This window comes from Monodelphis domestica, chromosome 3 (assembly GCF_027887165.1).
Source record: "Monodelphis domestica isolate mMonDom1 chromosome 3, mMonDom1.pri, whole genome shotgun sequence".
Classification (NCBI taxonomy): Eukaryota; Metazoa; Chordata; class Mammalia; order Didelphimorphia; family Didelphidae; genus Monodelphis; species Monodelphis domestica.
Window position 1 is genome coordinate 96,875,407 of NC_077229.1, and position 20,763 is coordinate 96,896,169.

The 20,763-nt window shown below is 53.2% G+C and overlaps 1 protein-coding gene across 10 annotated transcripts in view; it reads left to right on the forward strand.

The window, feature by feature from the left end:
• DOCK6 (dedicator of cytokinesis 6) overlaps positions 1–20,763 on the forward strand; it is a 65,949-nt gene that overhangs the window by 36,601 nt on the left and 8,585 nt on the right. For 6 of the 10 annotated variants that reach the window (XM_056822718.1, XM_007488514.3, XM_056822721.1 and 3 more), the window contains 18 exons: positions 5,016–5,133; positions 6,283–6,353; positions 6,577–6,715; positions 6,908–7,009; positions 7,401–7,487; positions 8,112–8,343; positions 8,540–8,701; positions 8,820–8,983; positions 9,561–9,665; positions 12,936–13,028; positions 13,516–13,611; positions 14,442–14,582; positions 15,449–15,562; positions 15,686–15,856; positions 15,979–16,118; positions 16,204–16,373; positions 17,669–17,823; positions 18,051–18,233. In XM_056822718.1, coding sequence (XP_056678696.1) covers positions 5,016–5,133; positions 6,283–6,353; positions 6,577–6,715; positions 6,908–7,009; positions 7,401–7,487; positions 8,112–8,343; positions 8,540–8,701; positions 8,820–8,983; positions 9,561–9,665; positions 12,936–13,028; positions 13,516–13,611; positions 14,442–14,582; positions 15,449–15,562; positions 15,686–15,856; positions 15,979–16,118; positions 16,204–16,373; positions 17,669–17,823; positions 18,051–18,233 — 2,443 coding nt within the window. The remainder of the gene's footprint in view (positions 1–5,015; positions 5,134–6,282; positions 6,354–6,576; positions 6,716–6,907; positions 7,010–7,400; positions 7,488–8,111; positions 8,344–8,539; positions 8,702–8,819; positions 8,984–9,560; positions 9,666–12,935; positions 13,029–13,515; positions 13,612–14,441; positions 14,583–15,448; positions 15,563–15,685; positions 15,857–15,978; positions 16,119–16,203; positions 16,374–17,668; positions 17,824–18,050; positions 18,234–20,763) is intronic. The other 4 variants (XM_056822725.1, XM_056822722.1, XM_056822723.1 and 1 more) reach the window with 2 other exon arrangements.

Below are 20,763 nucleotides of genomic sequence, written 5' to 3' on the forward strand. Positions count from 1 at the left end.
TAACCTGTAGCATAGGGAAGAGGCGGATCCAGCCTCAGCCTTCTCCTCCCCTCAAGCAAGCCTTGAATTGTGCAAGGCCAGCATGGGGTGAGGAGAATTGCATCAGGAACCAGGGGCCTCCGAGTCTGTGCCAGCTGGACCCTTCCCTAACAGCTGGGCTGGGCTGGAGGTCAGGCTATGGCAAAGCATGCAGGAATCACGCTGCACACCAGGGGGATGTGGACTGGGCTGTCTGTTACTCCCACTCAGTCCCCTCCTGGGGCCCAGGGGGCCTTGGGGTCCCCCCATTCTCTTCCTCCTCCCTAATCCTATAGCCTGTGACTCGGGTAAGCGGAGTGGAACCCGGCCCTTAGAAGCACTGTACATGGTCAGCGAGAAGGATGGATGCTCCCCTTGTCATCATGTGTCCATCCTGGAAACTGAGATCCTAACCATTTCCCTCCTTTTGATAACCCAGCCTGACCCAGACAACAGCTGTAGTCCTGGCCTTCAAGGCCCCCAATGAAACCAGACAGCACTTTATTCCCTTGGAAGGCTCGTGGCTGAGGAAGGCTCTCCCGGGACCCTCTCCCCTTCCCCTACCCCCTGCTTGGAGGGGCAGTGATATTGGGAAAGAGCAGGCTGAGTCTCGAGGCCCCGGGCACAGGAGGAAGAGCCCAGGTTGGAAGCTGGGAGAGAACCAATCCCTATCTGCCCCACATGCGCCATGTTGGCCTTTGGTAGGGGTGTAAGAGGACAAGATTTCCGTTTAAATTTTTGAATTGGATCTTCAACAGTAGGAAAGACTGCATGGCATGGCGGCTGATCAGCGAGCAGGCATTGAGTGCTAGCTGGGTACCAAGCACTGTGCTAAGCCCTGGGAATACAAAAATCATAAAAGCAGAAATTATTCCTGCCCTTGAGGGACTGGAGCTGAAGAGGGAAGGGGGCATGATGAGGGAGAAAGTGAATAAGCATTTATTAATCTCCTACTATGTACTGGACCCTGCCCTAAGCAATTTAACAACTTGTGGGTGCTGTTGTGATCTCCCTTTTACAGTTAAGGAAACTGAGGCAGGTTGGTTAAAGGGTTTGCTCGGGGTTACATAGCTAGTAAGTGTCAGAATCTGGATTCAAATTCAGGTTTTCCCATCTCCAAGCCTCAAAACTCTACCCACTGCACCATCCATCTGCTCGTAGTAGAATCCTACTTCTGACATATACTATCTGTGTGACCCTTACTGGACCAGTCACTTAAACTCACCATGGTCTAGACAGTTCTCTGAAACCATGAGTTGCCAATAAAGTGGAGACTTGCATTGTGGAGAGAATTTTCTCACTTCAGGAGTTCCATATGCCAGTGAAATAACAGGTCTGGTCCCTACCTCCAGCTCTATCCCTTAGTAATTTTTATTTTTTAAGGAATATTCCTCAATCTCAGTCTCCAATTCTGTCTGTTTTGTCCTCCCCTGGCTCAGGTGTTCCGACCAATTTATCTCATAAAAGGAGTTTGATGGTGTTTTCTTTCTCAGTTTTCAAGAATAAATTTGTATCATCTGGGTATGTTCTGTAAAAGTCAGCTAAAATTCACCTGTGATGTCCCCCAGGACTGGGTTTTGTTTTCTTCTTCTGTGGTCTTTTAACCTGTTTTCCCGTAAATCTGATGCAGATACTAGTCCGCCGCCTGCCCACCTACTGGTGTGGGTTGAAATTTTTGAGGAGATAAGAACATATCATAGGAGTTTAAGTAAAATCTCCAGTTGGGGTCATTAAGAAGCAGAGGACTTTCTGGGAATCAAGACTTTCTCCTCTTGCCATCATGGATGCCTCACCCTCACTGAGGCCATGTCTCTTGCTCTTAGAGATGAGGGTGGACCCCAGGCCCCTCTTAAGCCTCCTCTAGAGGCTCGATTGCTGACATGGGTCTTGGCCCATGAAGCTACTCCAAGCTGGCTCTTCTGGCTTCTACTGCTGGGCATATGCCAGGGCCACCCCCTACAGCCTTCGCCTGGGCCAGGGCCTCTTTCCCCTCTTGCCCGGACTATTGCAACAGCCCTCCCACCAGTCTCCCTGCCCTCTGATTTCAGCCTGTCCTGGCAGCCAGTCAATTTTAAAGCCTCTCTTCTGGTCACGTCCCTCTCTTGACTCAGAATCCTTCAGGGGTTAAGTAGTAACTTCATGGCTACTTATTGGAGTCATAGCAGAGATTTCTGATCAGTAAAGTCTCGACTGGTCCATACTTTGATGGCTCACAGGATAGAACCAAATTCCTGTCTGTTGTTCAAGGCCTTGTATGTTTCTGGGCCCGGCATCATCTTTTTCAATGTATTTAGTTTTTTCAATTAATAAGCACTTTCCCCCCTTTCCACCTCATTTCCCCTGCCCCAACCCTGCCATCAAACACCAAAAATCTTCATAATAAATATGCAGTCAAGCAAAACACATTCCCACATTGGCCATGTCCAAAAATGGCGGTCTCCTGCAGCTTGGACCTCTCCCCTTTCTGTTGGGAGGGGTTGACCTGCTTTATCATTGGTCCTCTGCATTCATGGTTGGTCTTGGCACTGATCAATGCTCTTGAGTCTTTCCAGGTTGCTCATGCCTAACATCCTCTTCCCCCAATACTTCTCCATTCCATCCAATCTAGTCTTCTCACTCTCCTGCATGTGCTAAGGCTCCCTTCCCCACCCCTACCTGACCATCTTAGAAAAAGGGCTGGAGGAAGCCAGGTGGCTCAATGAATTGAGAGCCAGGCCCAGAGCTGGGAGGGCCTGGGTTCAAATTTATCATCAGACAGTTCCTAGCTATTCAACCCCCATTGTCTAGCCCTTAGCACTCTTCTATCTTGGAACCAATTCACAATACTGATTCTAGGTGGGGGCCTGTCCTTAGTTAGAAGATCCAGGTTTAAATTCTAGCTCAGCTACTTGTGACTGTGGGCAGGTCTCCTCCTTCTCTGTGACTCAGTCTCCTATGTACAGTATAGAAGTTAGGCTATATGTCCAAGGAGCATTGTGGTACAATGGGAAGAATGCTGCATTTGGATTCAGAGCAGGGTTCAAATCCTACCTCTGTCAGTCACCATTTGTTTGACCTTGTCAAGTCACTAAACTTGGGCCTTTAAGTCTTCATCAGTAAAATTGGGTGATTGAACTAGATGGTTGAAGTGCCTAGAGGCTAGCTATAAATCTGTGGTCCTCTAATCTTGTATAATCCTATGACTTACCAAACTCAAAATAAAATGGCAGAGTAGCAGGAAAGCTAGAACTTTGGAGATTCCTTTGGAGGATTCTCAGAGAAGTTCTAGCTTTCCATCCTGCTACTCTGCCATTTTGGTTCTGACTCCCAAAGGATTCCTCTGGAGGATTCTCAGAGAAGTTCTAGCTTTCCATCCTGCTACTCTGCCATTTTGGTTCTGACTCCCAAAGGATTCCTCTGGAAGATTCTCAGAGAAGTTCTAGCTTTCCATCCTGCTACTCTGCCATTTTGGTTCTGACTCCCAAAGGATTCCTCTGGAAGATTCTCAGAGAAGTTCTAGCTTTCCATCCTGCTACTCTGCCATTTTGGTTCTGACTCCCAAAGGATTCCTCTGGAGGATTCTCAGAGAAGTTCTAGCTTTCCATCCTGCTACTCTGCCATTTTGGTTCTGACTCCCAAAGGATTCCTCTGGAGGATTCTCAGAGAAGTTCTAGCTTTCCATCCTGCTACTCTGCCATTTTGGTTCTGACTCCCAAAGGATTCCTCTGGAAGATTCTCAGAGAAGTTCTAGCTTTCCATCCTGCTACTCTGCCATTTTGGTTCTGACTCCCAAAGGATTCCTCTGGAAGATTCTCAGAGAAGTTCTAGCTTTCCATCCTGCTACTCTGCCATTTTGGTTCTGACTCCCAAAGGATTCCTCTGGAAGATTCTCAGAGAAGTTCTAGCTTTCCATCCTGCTACTCTGCCATTTTGGTTCTGACTCCCAAAGGATTCCTCTGGAGGATTCTCAGAGAAGTTCTAGCTTTCCATCCTGCTACTCTGCCATTTTGGTTCTGACTCCCAAAGGATTCCTCTGGAGGATTCTCAGAGAAGTTCTAGCTTTCCATCCTGCTACTCTGCCATTTTGGTTCTGACTCCCAAAGGATTCCTCTGGAGGATTCTCAGAGAAGTTCTAGCTTTCCATCCTGCTACTCTGCCATTTTGGTTCTGACTCCCAAAGGATTCTTTTGAACTCTTTCTAACTCCTACCCATCCTTCGAGGCCTAGTTCAAACCTGTCCTCCACCATGAAGCCTTCCCTAATGACACCAATCCCTCTTTCCTCAGGCCTAGTACATTGGAGGTCTTGGTCAAGCACTTTCTGTGTGTGAGCCTCCTGGAGGCCTGACTTAGAACACAATCAAACAGTTACTTTTGATCTGCATGACTTTGGTCAAGGCCTTCTCCAGACTGTAATTTTTGCTGAAAAAATGATCAATGAAATAAGAAAGCTGGATGTGGTTACCTTTAAGATCCCCTCAGTACTGTAGAGAGTGTTGGATTGGGGTTAGAAAAACTGGGTTTAGGGGTCAGCTGAGTGGCTTGGTGGATAGAGAGCCAAACTTAGAGACAAGAGGTTTGGGGTTCAAATCTGGCCCCAGGCATTTCCTAGCTATATGACCCTGGACAAGTAATTTAACCCCCATTGCCTAGCCCTTACCATTCTTCTGCCTTAGAGCCAATACATATTATTGATTCAAAAATAGAGGATATGGGCTTCGGAAGAAAGAAAAAAAAAGAAAGAAAAATGAGTTTAGATCATCTCTCCACCATTTTTTTGATTTGATCCCAGGCATGTCGTTTTTCATCTCACTGAGCCTTGGTTTTCTCATCTGTAAAATGGAAACAACAATACCCTTAGTACCTCCTTCACAGGACTGTAAAACCTAAATGATATATGGCACATGGGTAGAGCACCCTATGAATGCCTGTCCACTGCCATGTGGTCAGCTCTTGTGGCATGAAGAACCAAAGGGATTAGTTTCACTCTCTTAACTATTTGTCCTTCCCTCCTTGCAGAAACTTGCTGTATATCTACCCCCACAACCTCAACTTCAGCAGCCGCCAGGGCTCTGTCCGAAACATCGCCATCAAAGTGCAGTACATGGCAGGAGAGGACCCCAGCCAGGCTCTACCGGTCAGTGTGTGTGTCAGTGTTCTTGCAGACAGACATCTTCACTCCTTGGGAGGAGGCAGCAATGTCACCTGTAGGGGCAGCTGGATAAGCCCAGTGAATGGAGTGCCAGGCTTGGAGTTAGAAAGACCGGGATTCAAATCTGGCCTCAGATACTTCCTAGCTGGGTGACCCTGGGCAAGTCACTTAACCTCCATTGCCTAACCCTTACCAATCTTCTGCCTTAGAATTGATACTAAGAAATAAGGGAAAGCTTGAGAGAGAGAGAGAGAGAAAGAAAGAAAGAGACAGAGAGAAAGAGACAGAGACAGAGAGAGAGAGAGAGAGGAATAAATAGAGAAAGAAGGAAAGAGAAAAGAAAAGAGGGAGGAAGGAAGGAAGGAAGGAAGGAAGGAAGGAAGGAAGGAAGGAAGGAAGGAAGGAAGGAAGAGAGGGAGGAAGGAAGGGAGAGAGAGAGAGAGAGAGAGAGAGAGAGAAAGACGGAGACAGAGAGGAATAAATAGAGAAAGAAGGAAAGAGAAAAGAAAAGAGGGAGGAAGGAAGGAAGGAAGGAAGAGAGGGAGGAAGGAAGGGAGGGAGGGAGAGAGAGAGAGAGAGAGAGAGAGAGAGAGAGAGAGAGAGAGAGAGAGAGAGAGAGAGAGAGAGAGAGAGAGAGAGAGAGAGAGAGAGAGAGAGAGAGAGAGAGAGAGAGCTAGCCTTGTACTTAGAGTCAGGGCAGCTGGTTCAAATCCCAACCTCGTTCTTTGCAAGCAAGTGGTCTGGGTCAGATTAGGCAATCCCTTCCTTTCCCTTCCCCCAGGCTAGCTCTCTAAGGGCCTTCCCTGGTCTGATACTTCATAATCCTATGAATTATGTCTAAATCCAGAAAGTACACTGGGACGAGCTAGAGGCTGTGGTTCCTTGGGGACATGGGGGGATGGGGGGCTGCGCGGGCACCTTCCCTTTTTTCTGCGAGCTTCTAGCCCTGAGCTCACAGTAGCTTCGGCTCCTCAGGCAGTGTAGGGGCAGCCCCTCTCCAGAGCTCCCTCCATCTAGCCTCTGGCTCCGGGCAGGTGACACCATCTGTCCTCCGCAGCCCCAGCGGAAAGAGGGGTTCGCGTGGCTGTGAGGGAGGCGTTCCTGCCCTAAACCCCTGTTCTTCCCAACCCCAAGGTGATCTTTGGCAAGTCCAGTTGCAGTGAGTTCTCCCGAGAGGCCTACACAGCCGTGGTGTATCATAGCAAGTATGGGGGCCCAAAGGGTCAAGCTTGTGGGACGAGGGGGCGGTGTTTGGTAGGGCTGGGAAGCTGAAGGGGCTGACGTGGTCACCAAGGGATGGAGCTGGTCTTGATGGAGGGACCTGAGTCAGTCAGAGGAGAGTCAGCTGACTGAGGCTGGGCCCCTGGACCTAGAGAATGTTTTGGGGAGCCCCGAGGGGTTCACCAGCCAACTCCCCCTGCCCTCCAGGTGCCCAGAGTTCTACGAGGAGTTCAAGGTGCAGCTCCCAGCCAATGTGACAGAGAACCACCATCTGCTCTTCACATTCTATCACATTAGCTGCCAGCCCCGGCCCGGCACACCTCTGGAGACACCTGTTGGCTACACTGTGAGGCCCGGGACCCCCTCGTCCTCCCCACCACCAGCCAGGCTGCCCCAGTTCTGTGCATGCCTCTAGTGTCCCCCTCTCCATTCCCAACCCCGACTGCTGCCTCTCTGCTCCCGTCCCTTCCCTTTGGGCTTCCAAGATGGCAGAGGTTGTCAGCAGGCTCAGCAGCTCTCATTCCTGTCCCTCCCGCAGTGGATTCCCCTCCTGCAACACAGCCGCTTGAGGACCGGCCCCTTCTGCCTGCCCGTGTCTGTGGACCGGCCACCCCCCAGCTACTCGGTGCTCACACCCGATGTGAGTGGTCCTCCTCCGGCCCACGCTCCCCTTGGACGGACCCCATCCCAGACTAGTCTGGAATTTCCAAAGCTGCCCCGGGCTGGGCACTGTTCCTGTGGATTTGGGGGTGGGGGAAGCACTCCCTAGATTACAGTGGCTCCTTCCTCCTCCCTACCCCCATCACTGTGGCCCTGACTCCAGGCTTTAGCCAGGTAGGGCCGGACCCTTTGATGTCGCAACATCCGCGAGAGGGGGTGGGGCTGGGGTTGCCCGCAGTGCCATCAGGCCCCGCGGAGCTGGCAGTAGAAGTTCTGGGGGAGAGCTCCTTGCCCATCCCCAGAGCCCTCTGCTTGGCAGGCCAGGCTGGGCTCTGGAGCTTTAGGGGTGCCCATCTCTCCCTTCCTCACAGGTGGCACTCCCGGGCATGCGATGGGTGGATGGCCACAAGGGTGTATTCAGTGTTGAACTCACGGCCATGTCCTCAGTACATCCACAGGTACCCCTGGCCAGGGGAGGGCGGGCAGTGGGTCCTCTGCCGTCGCTGGGAGTGACCACAGGGATTGCCCCCTTCACCCTCCCCCCAAAAAGCATTTCTTAGGGCAGTGCTGAGGACGTAGAAAACTGGACTCTCACGTGGCCCAGAGACCAGTGGCTCTCAGGCCCAACATTAGGTAATTGGCCTGGCTGGCATCCATGGCGAGGTGTGAATGACCGGGGGTAGAAGGAAGGCTGGGGTCACCCCCACCCCCAGGAGCTATTTCTGACTTGGCTGCTGACTCAGGCCTTCGATCAGGACGATGAGGGTTGGGAAGGCCATTCATGGAGAGTCAGCCAGTAAGATGGCGTTGGCCCACCAGTCTACCGCTTCACTACCATGATTTACTTGAGAGGACAATGAAGGCCGGCGAATGGGAAGAACACTGGTGCCGTTCAGTCTGGGGCTGCAGGAACGCAGGGGAAACAGAGGCCTGGGGGCCGCACAAGGAGTCTTCCTGGGGAAGATGGCCCTAGAGCGGAGCCTTGAGAGCCCAAGCTTATTCAAGGAGATGGGGCAGCCGATGGGGAGAGAGTGTGGCCCGGGGGGTGGGGATGGCGTCTGACTTGTCTCTCCCACCTCCAGGACCCCCACCTGGACAAGTTCTTCACGCTGGTTCATGTCTTGGAGGAGGCCGCCTTCCCCTTCCGCCTGAAGGATGTGATCTTGAGCGAGAATAACGTGGAGGCGGAATTAAAGAGTAGCGTGGGGGCCCTGCGGCTGGCCAGCCCCGAGCCCCTCGTTGCCTTCTCCCACCACGTGCTGGACAAGCTCATCCACCTCATCGTGCGGCCGCCCGTCATCGGAGGCCAGATAGGTGCGAGGCCAGGGCCCCGGGCTGGACAGACTGGGGGGTGGCTCTCTGGGCTTCTGCTTTCCAGACTGGAAATGGGTGGAAAGGGTTAGCGGGGGACCAAAGAGCTTGGGAGAGTGCAGGGCCTGGGGAGAGCCCCGGCTTAATACAAGGGGTGGGAGAGCGGAGCTGACTCGGTGGTGATCTCCCCCCTCCGTAGTGAACCTGGGCCGAGGGGCCTTTGAAGCCATCGCTCTGGTGGTCAGCCTCATTCACAAGAGCCTGGAAGGAGCCCAGGACCAGAGGGGGCACAGCCAGCTGCTGGCCGCCTATATCCACTATGCCTTCAGATTGCCTGGCCCGGAGCCTGGCCCCACAGGGGGTGAGTGAGCTAGGGCCCCGGGGGGATGCCCCTTCCCAGAACTGGCACCAGGTCCCTGGCCACAGACCCTGGCACACTAGAGCCCTTCCAACCCTCACGCACCATTCTCTTCCCCCAGTGCCCCCGCCACCCCCTGTGCAGTGTGCTACGATGTCCCGTGCCCCTGGCCGGCCCTCCAGCCTCCACCTGTCACGTTCCAAAAGCATCAGCAGCAGCAACCCTGATCTGGCCTCCTCTCCCTGTTCCCCAGATGAGGAGGTCACCCGCATCCTGGCCTGCAAGGTGTGAGCTGGGGCCAGGGCAAGGGGTGGGGGAAGGACCTCCTGGCCTGCAGGGATGGGCTTTGGGGAGAGTGAAGAGAACTGGGCTCTCAGCATCCTTGTCTGGAGGGTGGGGGGAGGTGCGCGGGGCAGGCTGCGGATCGCCCTCGCATCCGGGGGCCTGACGACGGATGCGTTCTGGTGGGGAGGCAGCAGTCCCCAGGTTCCGCTGATGGCTTGCGGCTAACCTGGGGCAAGTCCCCCCATGCAGGCCTCAGTTTCCTCCTCTGTAACCTGAGGGGCCTAGACTGGACGATCTCTAAGCTCTTCCCCGTTCTCTCTACCATTCCCCCATGCACAAACCCGCCACAGCCAAAGCTAAAGGCCTTTCCTGAGCGGAGCGGGTTCCGGGGGTCCTTGTGTGGGTTCAGTGTGCATGCATATATTCCACACGTGTTTGTGCGCCGGTATGTGTGTGCCAAGATGCCATGGAAGCCTGTGCTTGGTTTCACCCTGGTTTTCCTCTCTCTCCCATGTCTCTGGTGCCCCTTCCCCGCACCCCTCTCCCTGCACCCACTCACCCACCGACCGGGCTCCAGGGTGTGGACCGTTCTCACTCCTGGGTGAATTCTGCTTATGCCCCGGGGGGCAGCAAGGCCGTCCTGAGGCGGATTCACCCACACTACAGCGCTGACCTCAAACAGGTGCCCCCCCTGCCTGCAGCTTGCACTCCCAGGGCCCCAGTGCATGCCCCCGGCCCTGCTTTGGCATGAGCTCTGCTCCCCACTAACACGAGGGTCTGCCTGACAGAGGCAAAGAAGGGAACCCGCTCTTCTAAGTCGTTTCTCTTGGGGCGGGGAGGGGGGGTTCTCCATGAGAGGGAACGGAGTCTTATCTGACCTGGTGAGGGAAAGGGCTGGGCCCAGGGCTGGGCAGGTCATCCGAGCCAGTCTTCTGCCTCTCGGGTCAAGCTAGGGGACCGGGAAAAGGCCAAGCCTGGCCTTCCAGGACTGGCATCCAAGTGCATTCAAGTCACAAGGGATTCCTTGTAGCTTTCCTACTCTCTTCGCCTTCCCTGGAATGCCCCCCCCCCCGTGCATCTTCTAGCGGTCACTCGAGGCTCGGACCCCCTCCGACATCCTCCGAAGCCTCCCCGGCTTCTTCTGGGCCTTCCCAGCTGAACCACACTCTGCCCTTGGTCGCGCTCACCCCATTTGAGAATGATTAAGCTCTATCCAGCCTCATCCTCCGATTCTCTTTCCCTTCGAGCCCTGTCTCGAGTCAGCTCACGAGCATGGATCACTGAGCACCCCTGTGCCTGGGGACACTAAGGCGAGCGTAGGGGAATTGCATTTCCAGCAGACTACGTGTCTGCGGAGAGAAGAGAATCAATAGAAAGTGAAGGGGCGGCAGAGAAGACCTCGGGCAGGAGGAGCGATGGGAGCTGGCCAGGAGACGGGGGAGCAGCCGGTCCCCCAGCCCAGAGAAGGGAAATGGCCATAAGAGCAGCCAGCATTTTAAGGCTAGAAACTTTGCAAAGCGTTCACACATTAGCTCGTTTTATCCCCACCAGGGCTGTTGGCAGCTTCGTTTTACAGGTGTGGAAACTGAGGCAGACAAGTGAATTGCCCAGGGTAGTGTAGCGTTTAAATGTCTGAGAGGGTCTTCCTGGCTACACATCCCACATTCTATCCACTGTCCCACCTCGCTGCCTAATTCTCTCCTAGAGGAGGAACGCTAAGAAGGCCAGCTTGATTGAACCCTTAGCGTTGTCTCAGGGTCCAAAGAGCCTTAATGCCAAACAGAGGAGTTCCTATTTAATCCTAAAGGTAATAGGGAGCTGTTAGAGTTTATAGAGTGAGAGTGATATGATCGAATCTGCGCTGAAGGCATTTTTGGTAGCTGTATAAAGAATGGTTTGGAACAGAGAAGAGGTACTTAACTAGGCTGGAGTCCCAGAGAAAGGTGAAAGGAGCCTGTGTGAGCTTAGAGATGCCCAAATAGGAACCAGAAACTAACTGTTGAGCCATAGATTGATGCCTGGAGGTCAAGCGGTCCATCCCGCCCATTTTGCAGATGAGGAAATCAGGGCCCAGAGAGCGAGGTCCCTGGGGGGAGGACTAGGTCTCATGCTCTTGGCTGCCCCACCTTGGGACTGGGAGCAGAGTCCATAGTCCAGAACAGAATCCTTTGAAGAACTCAAGTGTCCCCCTATCTCTGCCCCACCACGATTTGGGGGGAACAGTGACACCTAGTGGTCCGCCAAGGCTTTGCCTAGAGCCAGAGACCCCGGAGCTCCGCCTCCATCTCCTTCCTGGTCCTTCGCTGGTGGTGATGCTCTGGCTTAGGAGAGTGCCAAGGAGTTAGGACAGAGAATACTCTACCCAAAAGAGAGGAAGTTCCTGGAGGACAAGAACCATTTGATCTTCGTCTCCGAGTCAGCACAGGGGAGCATCTGCTCTGCGTCTTTCTCAGACTCTTCCTGACCCTTTTGTGAGGTCTTCTTGGCAAAGATGCTGGAGTGGTTGGCTGTTGCCTTCTCCAGCTCATTTTGCAGATGAGGAAACTGAGGCAAACAGGGTGAAGGGACTTGGCAGCCAGTAAGTGCCTGAGGCCAGATGTGAACTTGGGAAGATGAGTCTTCCTGACTCCAGCACTTTATCCACTTATCCCCCCAGCTTCCCTGGTCTCTCAGTGAGCCAGCTAAGTGGGGTAGTGGATAGCATGCTGGACCTGGAATTGCTAAGAAGACCCCAGTTCAAATCCAGCCTCGGATGCTTCTTTAGCTTAGCGACCCTGGGTAAGTTACTGAACTTCTGTGAGCTTTGGGCTTCTCATCTGCAAAATAGGGCTCCAGTTCTCTGCAAACCTTAGTGTGTTCTGGAAGTGCTAGCTGTTCCCGTTATCGTTCTCTCCTGCCTCTTCTTACTTAGCCGCCTCACACTTGCTTCCCCCAGCATTATTTCCTCGCTCCAAAATGTCTTTTCTTCTCCCCAAATGGAAGCTCTGGGTCCCAGGCTGGAGGCTGATAGAGCCTCCCCTTGAGATCCCAGAGGAAGAGCCGATGACCCCAGTGACGCCTTCATTCGAGACAGGCAGGGCAGTGAGGGCCAGCACAGCCTCCGGAAGAACCCGGGATCTTTTCCCCTATTGCCACGGGCTTCAAAAGAACGAATGAAGTCCGAAGAGGGGACCAGAATGGGCTGAAGGAGTCAGTGAAGGCTTTATGGAAGAGCTGGCTGGGCCCGAAAGGATGATTAGGATTTAAGATTAATAGGGGACAAGGAGGGAATTCCAGGCAGGCCTGTCAGTGAGTCTGCTATAGGTGGCTAATTTCTTTTTAATTAAAATTACCTTCTGTCTTGGAATTGTTACTAAGTGTTTGGTTCTAAGACAGACGAGGGGTAAGGACTAGGCAACTGAGGTTAAGTGACTTGCTAGGAAGTGGCTCGATTTGAACTCAGGATCTCCCATCTCCAGCATAGCTCTCTATCCATTGAGCCACCCAACTGCCCCCTTTATGTGGGTAATTGTTGAAGAGACTGCCTGGTTGGAGATTTTGGACTCTAGGGTGGGAACAACGGGTGCTGGATGAGGGAGGCAGGATTAGGCAGAAACAGAATGGAGGAAGCATTGAATGCCAGATTGAGGTTAGAAGTAAGTATCATAGGAAATGGGAAACCCGAGGGCATTTTGAGCAGCAAGGTAGACCAGGAAGGCAAAGCTGCCATGGATGACCCAGAATGGAGAACCTAGGATGGGAGAGGGGCAGAGGAGACTCGGGGTGAGCCCATACTGGCCCCAGGTAAGGCTATTTCTGCCGGAGATATTCATTTCCCCTTTGGATCATCCCATTCAGTGCCTCCTCTCTGTGCTTTCCCTCCTCCTCTCCTTCCTTCCTCCTCTGCTCTATCCATACTAACCCTCTCCTCCATCATCTCTTCCTCTTCCTCTCCATCCTGCTCCATCCACAGACCATGGATCGAGGCCCTAACCGAGCTTCCTCCTATCTTGAGGGCTCCTCATCTCTCCAGGCGACCTCCCAGCCGAGACCTACTGGGAGGAAGGTAGCTTGGCAAAGGGGCCCCGATGTTTCCTCTTGATCATCCCGTTATGGTGGCTACCTCCTCCTCTAGGGCCCAGCCTGAGGTGGCATATGGGGAGGCTGGTGGGGAAAGAGGGTCCATATCATCCCATCTCACTCTCCACTCTTTATTCTATCCCTGAGCCCTCTTGGTTAAATTCTGCCTCCCATGTTATATGTCACACCGCCTCTCTAGGGGGCAGGGTCAAGGGGATGGACATGGGGATTGGGGCAAAGAGGCCACAGCCTAGAGAGGGCAAAGAGCTGACTGGAGTCTCTCAGCACAGATTGGGTAGGGCCCAAATTTCTGGGATTCGTGGTAGGAAGGGAAGGATGGAGTCCCCCCAGGATGAGATCAAGGAGGGTAGATGCTTTGGCTGGAACTGCAATCCCTGAGTTGGATGGGGTGGGATGGGGAATAGCCTGGCCTCCCTGTGACCCGCCCTCCCTTTGCCTCCCCTGAACCCCAGTTGCTGCATGAAGAGCTGGCCCTGCAGTGGGTGGTGAGTGGCAGTGCTGTTCGGGAAGCCGTCCTCCAACATGCCTGGTTCTTCTTCCAGCTCATGGTAAGCCTCTGAATCAGAGTGAGGGATACTTTCCAGGATAGCTCTCTTGAAAGATTTGGAATAGGGAGCAAGGTAGGTGGCTCAGTGGATAGTCAGACCTAGAGACACTTCTCAGCTGTGTGACTCTGGGCAAGTCACTTAACCCCCATTTCTTAGCCCTTATTGCTCTTTTGCTTTGGAACCAATACTTAGTATTGATTTTAAGAAGAGGTAAGGGTTAAACGAAAGAAAAAAGGAATGGGGGTTCACCTGGAAAAGAAAAGACTCCGCTGGGACACAATGGGTGTCTGTTTTTTTCCTTCTCCAGATCATTTTATTTGATTTGAACATTTTTATTTGATTAATTAATTTAGAATATTTTTCCACTCTAAGTGTTTTATAGAATTGGACAGGCTCTATAACAAGGAAGAGGAATTAGACATCAAATCAGATTTAGAGCAGGACAGGATGTAGCACTCTTCTAGTGGGCTCCGTTTTTGACCCAGTTTTGCCCAGGGAGTAAGTGACCCAGCTGCGATTCAGCCTCAGCCCTCTCACTCAGAACTAGGAACCAAGGAAAGAAGTTAGAAAGAGGCCATTTCTGGCCCAATGGGCCCTGGAAAGGCTTCTCTGCAGCTGTCCCAGCTTTTCAAGGCAGACGCTGGCTGCTGGGCCACCATCAGCTCTGTTGTTCAGGCGGACGCTCCTTGTGGGATGTGGGCCACCAAGGTCCCTTCTCCCTCCGGAATTCTGTGCTTCCTCTTAGAGGATCCATTTACACACACGTGCCCGCCGTCCCCCCAAATCTCTGGCCTTCAGCCTCCTCTCCCTTTCCGCCCCGTCTCCCCCAGGGGAAAAGCATGGCCTTATACTTGGTGCTGAGCGAGCGTCTGGACACCCCTCGGAAGCTTCGCTTTCCAGGACGGTTTATGGATGACATCACAGCTCTGGTCAGCTCTGTGGGGCTGGAGATCACCGCCCGCAGCCACAAGGTACGAGCTGGCCTGTGGAGACCAGCTCCTGGGGGAAGGCCGGCCTCTGATGGCAGATCATCACAAGCAGCGCCGACCTAGACTAGGAGGGTGACTGGCGGAGCCAGGCTAGCCCAGAGGAAGATGGCCTCAGGGGCTGCGCCTGGGAGAAGGATGGCCTGAAAGGAGGAGGCTATCGCATGTCAGCTGGCACCTGGTATACCTGCCTCCAGGCTCTGCTAGTGAGGACGGTAGAAGGAGCAGCCCCGGGTCCGGGGAGGCAGGAGGAGCAGCCCCGGGCCTTGCCCTTAAGGAGCTCCCACTCGGACTAGGGGGAGGAGGTAATGCTCACAGGAGGGCCCAAGTCTGCGTCTGGCTACAACCGAGGGTCCACAGGCGAGCTCAGAGGAGAGATCTGTGCGGATGGAGACTTGGGCGGCTTCCTGGAGCCCTCGAAGGACGAGCTGGATTTGACAGGATGGAATAATGGCATTAGGCCAACGCGGAGCTGGAGCCAGTGCTGACAATGAGGGCAGCAAGATTTGCTGGGGGCGGAGGACGTGACTCATTTGGACAGAGTGGGTTCAAAGGGTCAGCAGGATGGATGTCCAGGGTCAAATGCCCAGGAAGAGGCGAGAGCAGGGGACCGATCAGGGCTAGGGCTGGAGGAAATCGTTTGGGGCCAACCGCTTGGGGGAAGAAACAAGATGGAGAGAGGGGACACCAAGAAGGAATGCAGGGGTGCCTTCCCTCCTTAGAGGGTCAGAGAGGCGGGACAGGAGGAGCCAGGGGCAGTGGGTCTAGACCAGCCCCGATGGCCAGGGCCAATGGCCTCCACACCTCCCCGCCTGGCTCCTGAATGGCTGTCCCTCCCCTGCTCCCTCCAGGACTCGGAGCTGGCTGAGCGCCTCAACACCAGCCTGGCCTTCTTCCTCAGTGACCTCCTGTCCCTGGTGGATCGAGGATTTGTCTTCAGTCTCATCAGGGCCTATTACAAGCAGGTAGAAGAGGGAGGCTTGTGGGCTAGGAGAGCATCTCTGGTAGGGTGGGGGAAGACGGGAAGATGAGGAGGAAGGAGGAGGTGACCCTCCCCGGCCAGCCGTACTGACCCCCGCCTTGGACAGGTGACCACTCGACTGCAGTCGTCCCCAAACCCCAATGGGCTGATAACGCTGCGCTTGGACTTCACCCGAATCCTCTGCAGCCATGAACACTACGTGACTTTGAATCTGCCCTGCAGCCCCATCTCTCCCCCGGCCTCCCCTTCCCCTTCCGTCTCCTCCTCCACCTCTCAGGTAAGGCCGCCCTTGTCCGGGAGCCTGATTCCTGTGTCCAAAGCGGGATGTGGCCCTGGGCTGCAGCCTTGGGCCGGGGGTCTGCCGGGTGCCAGCCCCTGAGCTCGCCGTGTGCCCCTTAGAGCTCAGCCTTCTCCAGCCACGCGCAGGACCCCAAGGTGATCGGCATGTTCGAGCTTTCCGGCTCCTTCCGGCAGCAGCACTTCCTGGCTGGGCTCCTGCTGACCGAGCTGGCCCTGATCCTGGAGCCCGAGGCCGAGGGGTGAGTGAGCCCTCCCTGGCCCACGGAGGCCCCTCGATGGTCTGGGGGGGGCCCCACGTGATGACTCGCCCCTGAACCTCCACAGGGTGTTCTTCCTGCACAAGAAGGCCATCAGTGCCGTGCACAGCCTCCTGTGCAGCCACGACGCCGATGCCCGCTATGCAGAGCCGGAGGTCAAGGCCCGGGTGGCCCAGCTCTACCTGCCGCTGCTCTCCCTGGTCCTGGACACGCTCCCCCAGCTGCACGACTTCTCAGGTCAGTCCGGCCCGCTTCCCGTGGGGGCAGGGGGGGCCGAGGAGGAGCCTTCAGCCAGGGGGAGATCGGGCTTGTCCGTGGCACCCACCGGGTGCTGGGCGCTGAAGTGCTAATAAGCACTTTATAAACAAAATTAAATTGAATCATTAAAATTATAAAGATGTTAGGGTTAGTTTTGTGACAAGAGACTAGAGACCCTTCAAGGTGGGTGCTATTACTTTTTTTTAACCCTTCCCTTCCCTCTTAGAGCCAATACTATGTATTATTGGTTCTAAGGCAGAAGAATGGTAAGGGCTAGGCAGTGATGACTTGCCCAGGGTCACCCAGCTAGTATCTGAGGCCAGATTTAAACTCAGGACCCCCATCTTTGGACCTGACTCTCAACCCACTGAGCCACCTAGCTGTCCCCTGGGTGCTATTATTTGTTCCCATTTTACAGTTGAGGAAACTGAGGCAAACAAAGATTTAAGTGACTTACTTAGGGTTACACCAATAATAAGTATCTGGGACAGGATTTGAACGCAAGTCTTCTTGTCTACAAGGCCAGCGCTATGTCCACTGTGCCACCTAGCTGACTGGGAGACTTAAATTTAGTTCAAATCCTGCCTCAGACGCTCACTAGTCGTGTGACCCTGGGTAAGTCATTAAACCTCTTTGTTTCCTCATCTGTCAAGTAAGGATGGTAATAATAGCATCTACTTCATGGGGAGAGAGACAGAGACAGAGACAGAGAGAGAGAGAGAGAGAGAGAGATACATAATAAAATATATAATAAATAATGCTACATCAATATTATATTAATTACAATGATAAAATCAATAATTAATATATTACAATAATAAAATCAATATATTAAAACATAATAATTATGATATTATTATAGTTATATATAGCCAAAATATATTTATATATGCATATATATAAATAAATAGTAACTTGTCCAACACTTTGCAAACCTTAGAGCACTATCTAAATGCTGATTATTATCATCGTCATCACCTCCTGGGCAGCAGCTGGGGAGCAGCGTGCCCCCCCCTCCTGGACCCAGACTCCCTCTCCACCTTCCACAGGAGGCATCCCAGCAGGGCCAGCCTCGAGGGCTTCCTTCCACCCCCTTTGCCAGGCTCAGAGGCTTAATTATTCTTGGTCCTCCCCAGAGGGTTCTCTTGGGGGTCCCAGGTAGCAAAGAGAGGGAAGGAATTGGTTCGGGGCCCCCCACTCTCTAAGAAGGAAGGTCTGGCTCCTCCTCCCCTCCCCCTCCCAACTCCCAGTAAAATCTGTCCTCCCCTCTGCAGAGAGTGGCGGGCAGCGCTCCCGGCTGGCCTCGGTGCCAGATGTGGACATAGACTTGGATGGGAGCAGCACCATTAGCCCGTCGGTGGCGATGGCCATCGCAGGCAGCCCCCTGCCCCACGGCTCACGGCCCAGCCTCCCCCAGGGGCCTCCGCCTGTGAGTACCCGGGGCGGAGGGGTCTGAGCCCCCAGTGTGTATACGGGGCGAGGCGAGGGCAGCGTCCGGAGCAAGCGAAAGGGCCGGTTTGCTCCCCTTGGGTGGGCTCCAAAGGCAGCCTCTTTCTAGGCTGGCCTGACGGGTTGAGGGTCGTTGAGGCCGGGGTGGTCATCAGGGGTGGGGCAGGGCCTGCTGCACCTTTAGGCGGCCTGCTTCTCCCCTCTCAGGCTCCCCGCACAGTTAGCCCGCTGGCAGCGGATACAAGCCGGACGCTGCTGATCTGCGCGCTGTGGGTGCTGAAGAACGCGGAGCCGGGACTCCTGCAGCATTGGACCAGTGACCTGGGCCCCGGGCAGCTCGCCCGCCTGCTGGACCTCCTGCATCTCTGCACGTCCTGCTTTGAGTACAAGGTCTGCCCGCTTCTTCCCTGGGTAACCTAGAACGAATCCGTTCCCCTCCACCCATAAACGAAAGGGTTATCCTGAATGGCCCCCACACTCCCGTCCGGCTTGGGATCTGGGATACCGTGGTGCCCCCGCTTGTCCCCCGCAGGGCCAGGCCCAGTCCTGGGACCACACAGACCCTACGTTATACCGTGGCCAGTGTGGCAGAGGCCGTCCCGGGCCAGGCCCTAGTCCCCCTTCTCCCTCCCACCCACAGCCACCCGGGGCCTCCCTGTCCCTCCTAGCCACTGTACTAAGCCCTGGGGGTACCAAGAAAGGCAATTCCAGCCCCTGCCCTCAGATGGATTCAATGTAAATGGCAGGGAATTTCAGAGAAGACACTGGATGACTTGAGTTTGGGGAAGAGTCAAGGAGGGAGGGCATTCCAGGCAAGGGGGCAGCTGGGGGGCAGAGGCACAAAGAGGAGAGAGAGATGGGAGAGAAAAAAACAACCAAAAACCAGCCAATAGATCCCAGGGCAGCTGGACCACTGAGTATGGGGAAGGGAATAAAGATGACTGGAAAAGGAGGAAGGGGCCAAGTTGTGAAGATTTTTATCATTAGGGTAGTGGTGGTGGTGGTAGTAGTAGTAGTAGTAGTAGTAGTAGCAGCAGCAGCAGTAGTAGTAGTAGTAGTAGTAGTAGTAGTAGTAGTAGTAGTCGTCATAGTAGTCGTAGTAGTAGTAGTAGTAGTAGCAGCAGCAGCAGTAGTAGTAGTAGCAGTAGTAGTTGTAGTAGTAGTCGTAGTAGCAGTAGTAGCAGTAGCAGCAGTAGCAGCAGTAGCAGCAGTAGCAGCAGTAGCAGTGGTAGCAGTGGTAGTAGTGGTAGTAGTAGTAGTAACAGTAGTGGTAGTAGTAGTAGTAGCAGTAGTAGTAGTAGTATCATAATTATTAACAATAATAATATTTATCAATTTTATCATTGTATCATGTTCAACTCTTTGTAACCCCATTTGGGGATGTCTTTCTCTTTTTTTTTTTTAACCCTTACCTTCCATCTTGGATTCAATACTCTGTGTTGATTCTAAGGCAGAAGAGGGGTAAAGGCTAGGCAATGGGGGTTAAGTGACTTGCCCAGAGTCACACAGCTGGGAAGTATCTGAGGCCAGATTTGAACCCAGGACCTCCTGTCTCTAGGCCTGACTCTTGATCCACTGAGCCACCCAGCTGCTCCCTGGGATCTTCTTAGTAAAGATACTGAAATGATTTCTCATTTCCTTCTCTAGCTTTTTTTTTACACGCTTACCTTCCATATTGGATCCAAGGCAAAAGGGCTAGGCAGTGGGGACTAAGTGACTTGCCTAAGATCACACAGCTAGCAAGGGTCTGAATCCAAACTTGAACCAGGACCCCCCCCCCATCTCTAGGCTGACTCAAAAGCCTCCGAGCCATGTAGTTGTCCCCTTTTCCAATTCTTTTTATAGATGAGGAAACTGAGGCAAAATATATTTAGTGATTTGCCCAGGGTCACAAAGCTAGGATATGTCTGAGGCTGGATTTGAACTCAAGTCTTCCTAACTCCAGATCTAGCATAGTCACCACTGCCCAAAAAGAGGATTTTATATTTTATTTGGTTTATATTTGAGGTAATAGAGGGCCATGGGGGTTTATTGAGTACTCAAGCAATGTGGTCAACCAGAAAGGCAGTTGGCAATGGATTGAAAGATTGATTGGAGTGAGGAAAGCCACAAGACAGGAAGACTAATTGGAAGGCTCTTGCAATTGCCCAAGTATGAGTTAATGATGTCTTGAACTAAGGTGGTATCGGTGTGGGCAGAAAAGAGAAGATGGGGCAGCTAGGTGGCACAGTGCATAGAATGCCAGGTCTGGAAACAGGAGGTCTTGGGTTCAAATCTGGTCTCCGACGCTTCTTAGCTGAGTGACCCTGGACAAGTCACTTAACACGCACACCCCATTGCCTATTTCTTGCCACTGTTCTCTCTTAGAACTGATTCTAAGGGGGACAGCTAGGTAGTTCAGTAAATTGAGAGCCAGGCTTGGAGGTGAGAGATCCTGGGTTCAAATGTGGCCTCAGACACTTCCAGGCTGTGTGACTCTGGGCAAGTCACTTGACCCCCATTGCCTAGCCCTTACCACTCTTCTGTGTTGGAATCAATATTGATTCTAAGATGAAAGGTTAGGATTAAAAAAAAAAAAGATAAATATGAGGTAGTTGGTGTTATGGGGTGAGAACTCAGGGTTAATAGAGAGATCTGGGGATCATTTATGTAGAGAGGGTGGGGGACAATCCAAAGCCCTATAGTAAGAGGGGAATGGAAAGGGGAATAATATAAAGAGATGATCATTGAGCCCTCTGGAGCTGATGAGATGACCACTAGATGCAATAGAATAGCCTGAAAAATAAAAGGACCAAGGAGAGATTTCGGAGGGGACCCCCATGTTTGAGTTAGAGAAGTAGAAGTAGAATTGGGAGAGAGCAGGATCATGAGGCCCTGGAGAGGAGGCCCTCGGTACCTTTGGAACCGAATGCCACCTTCC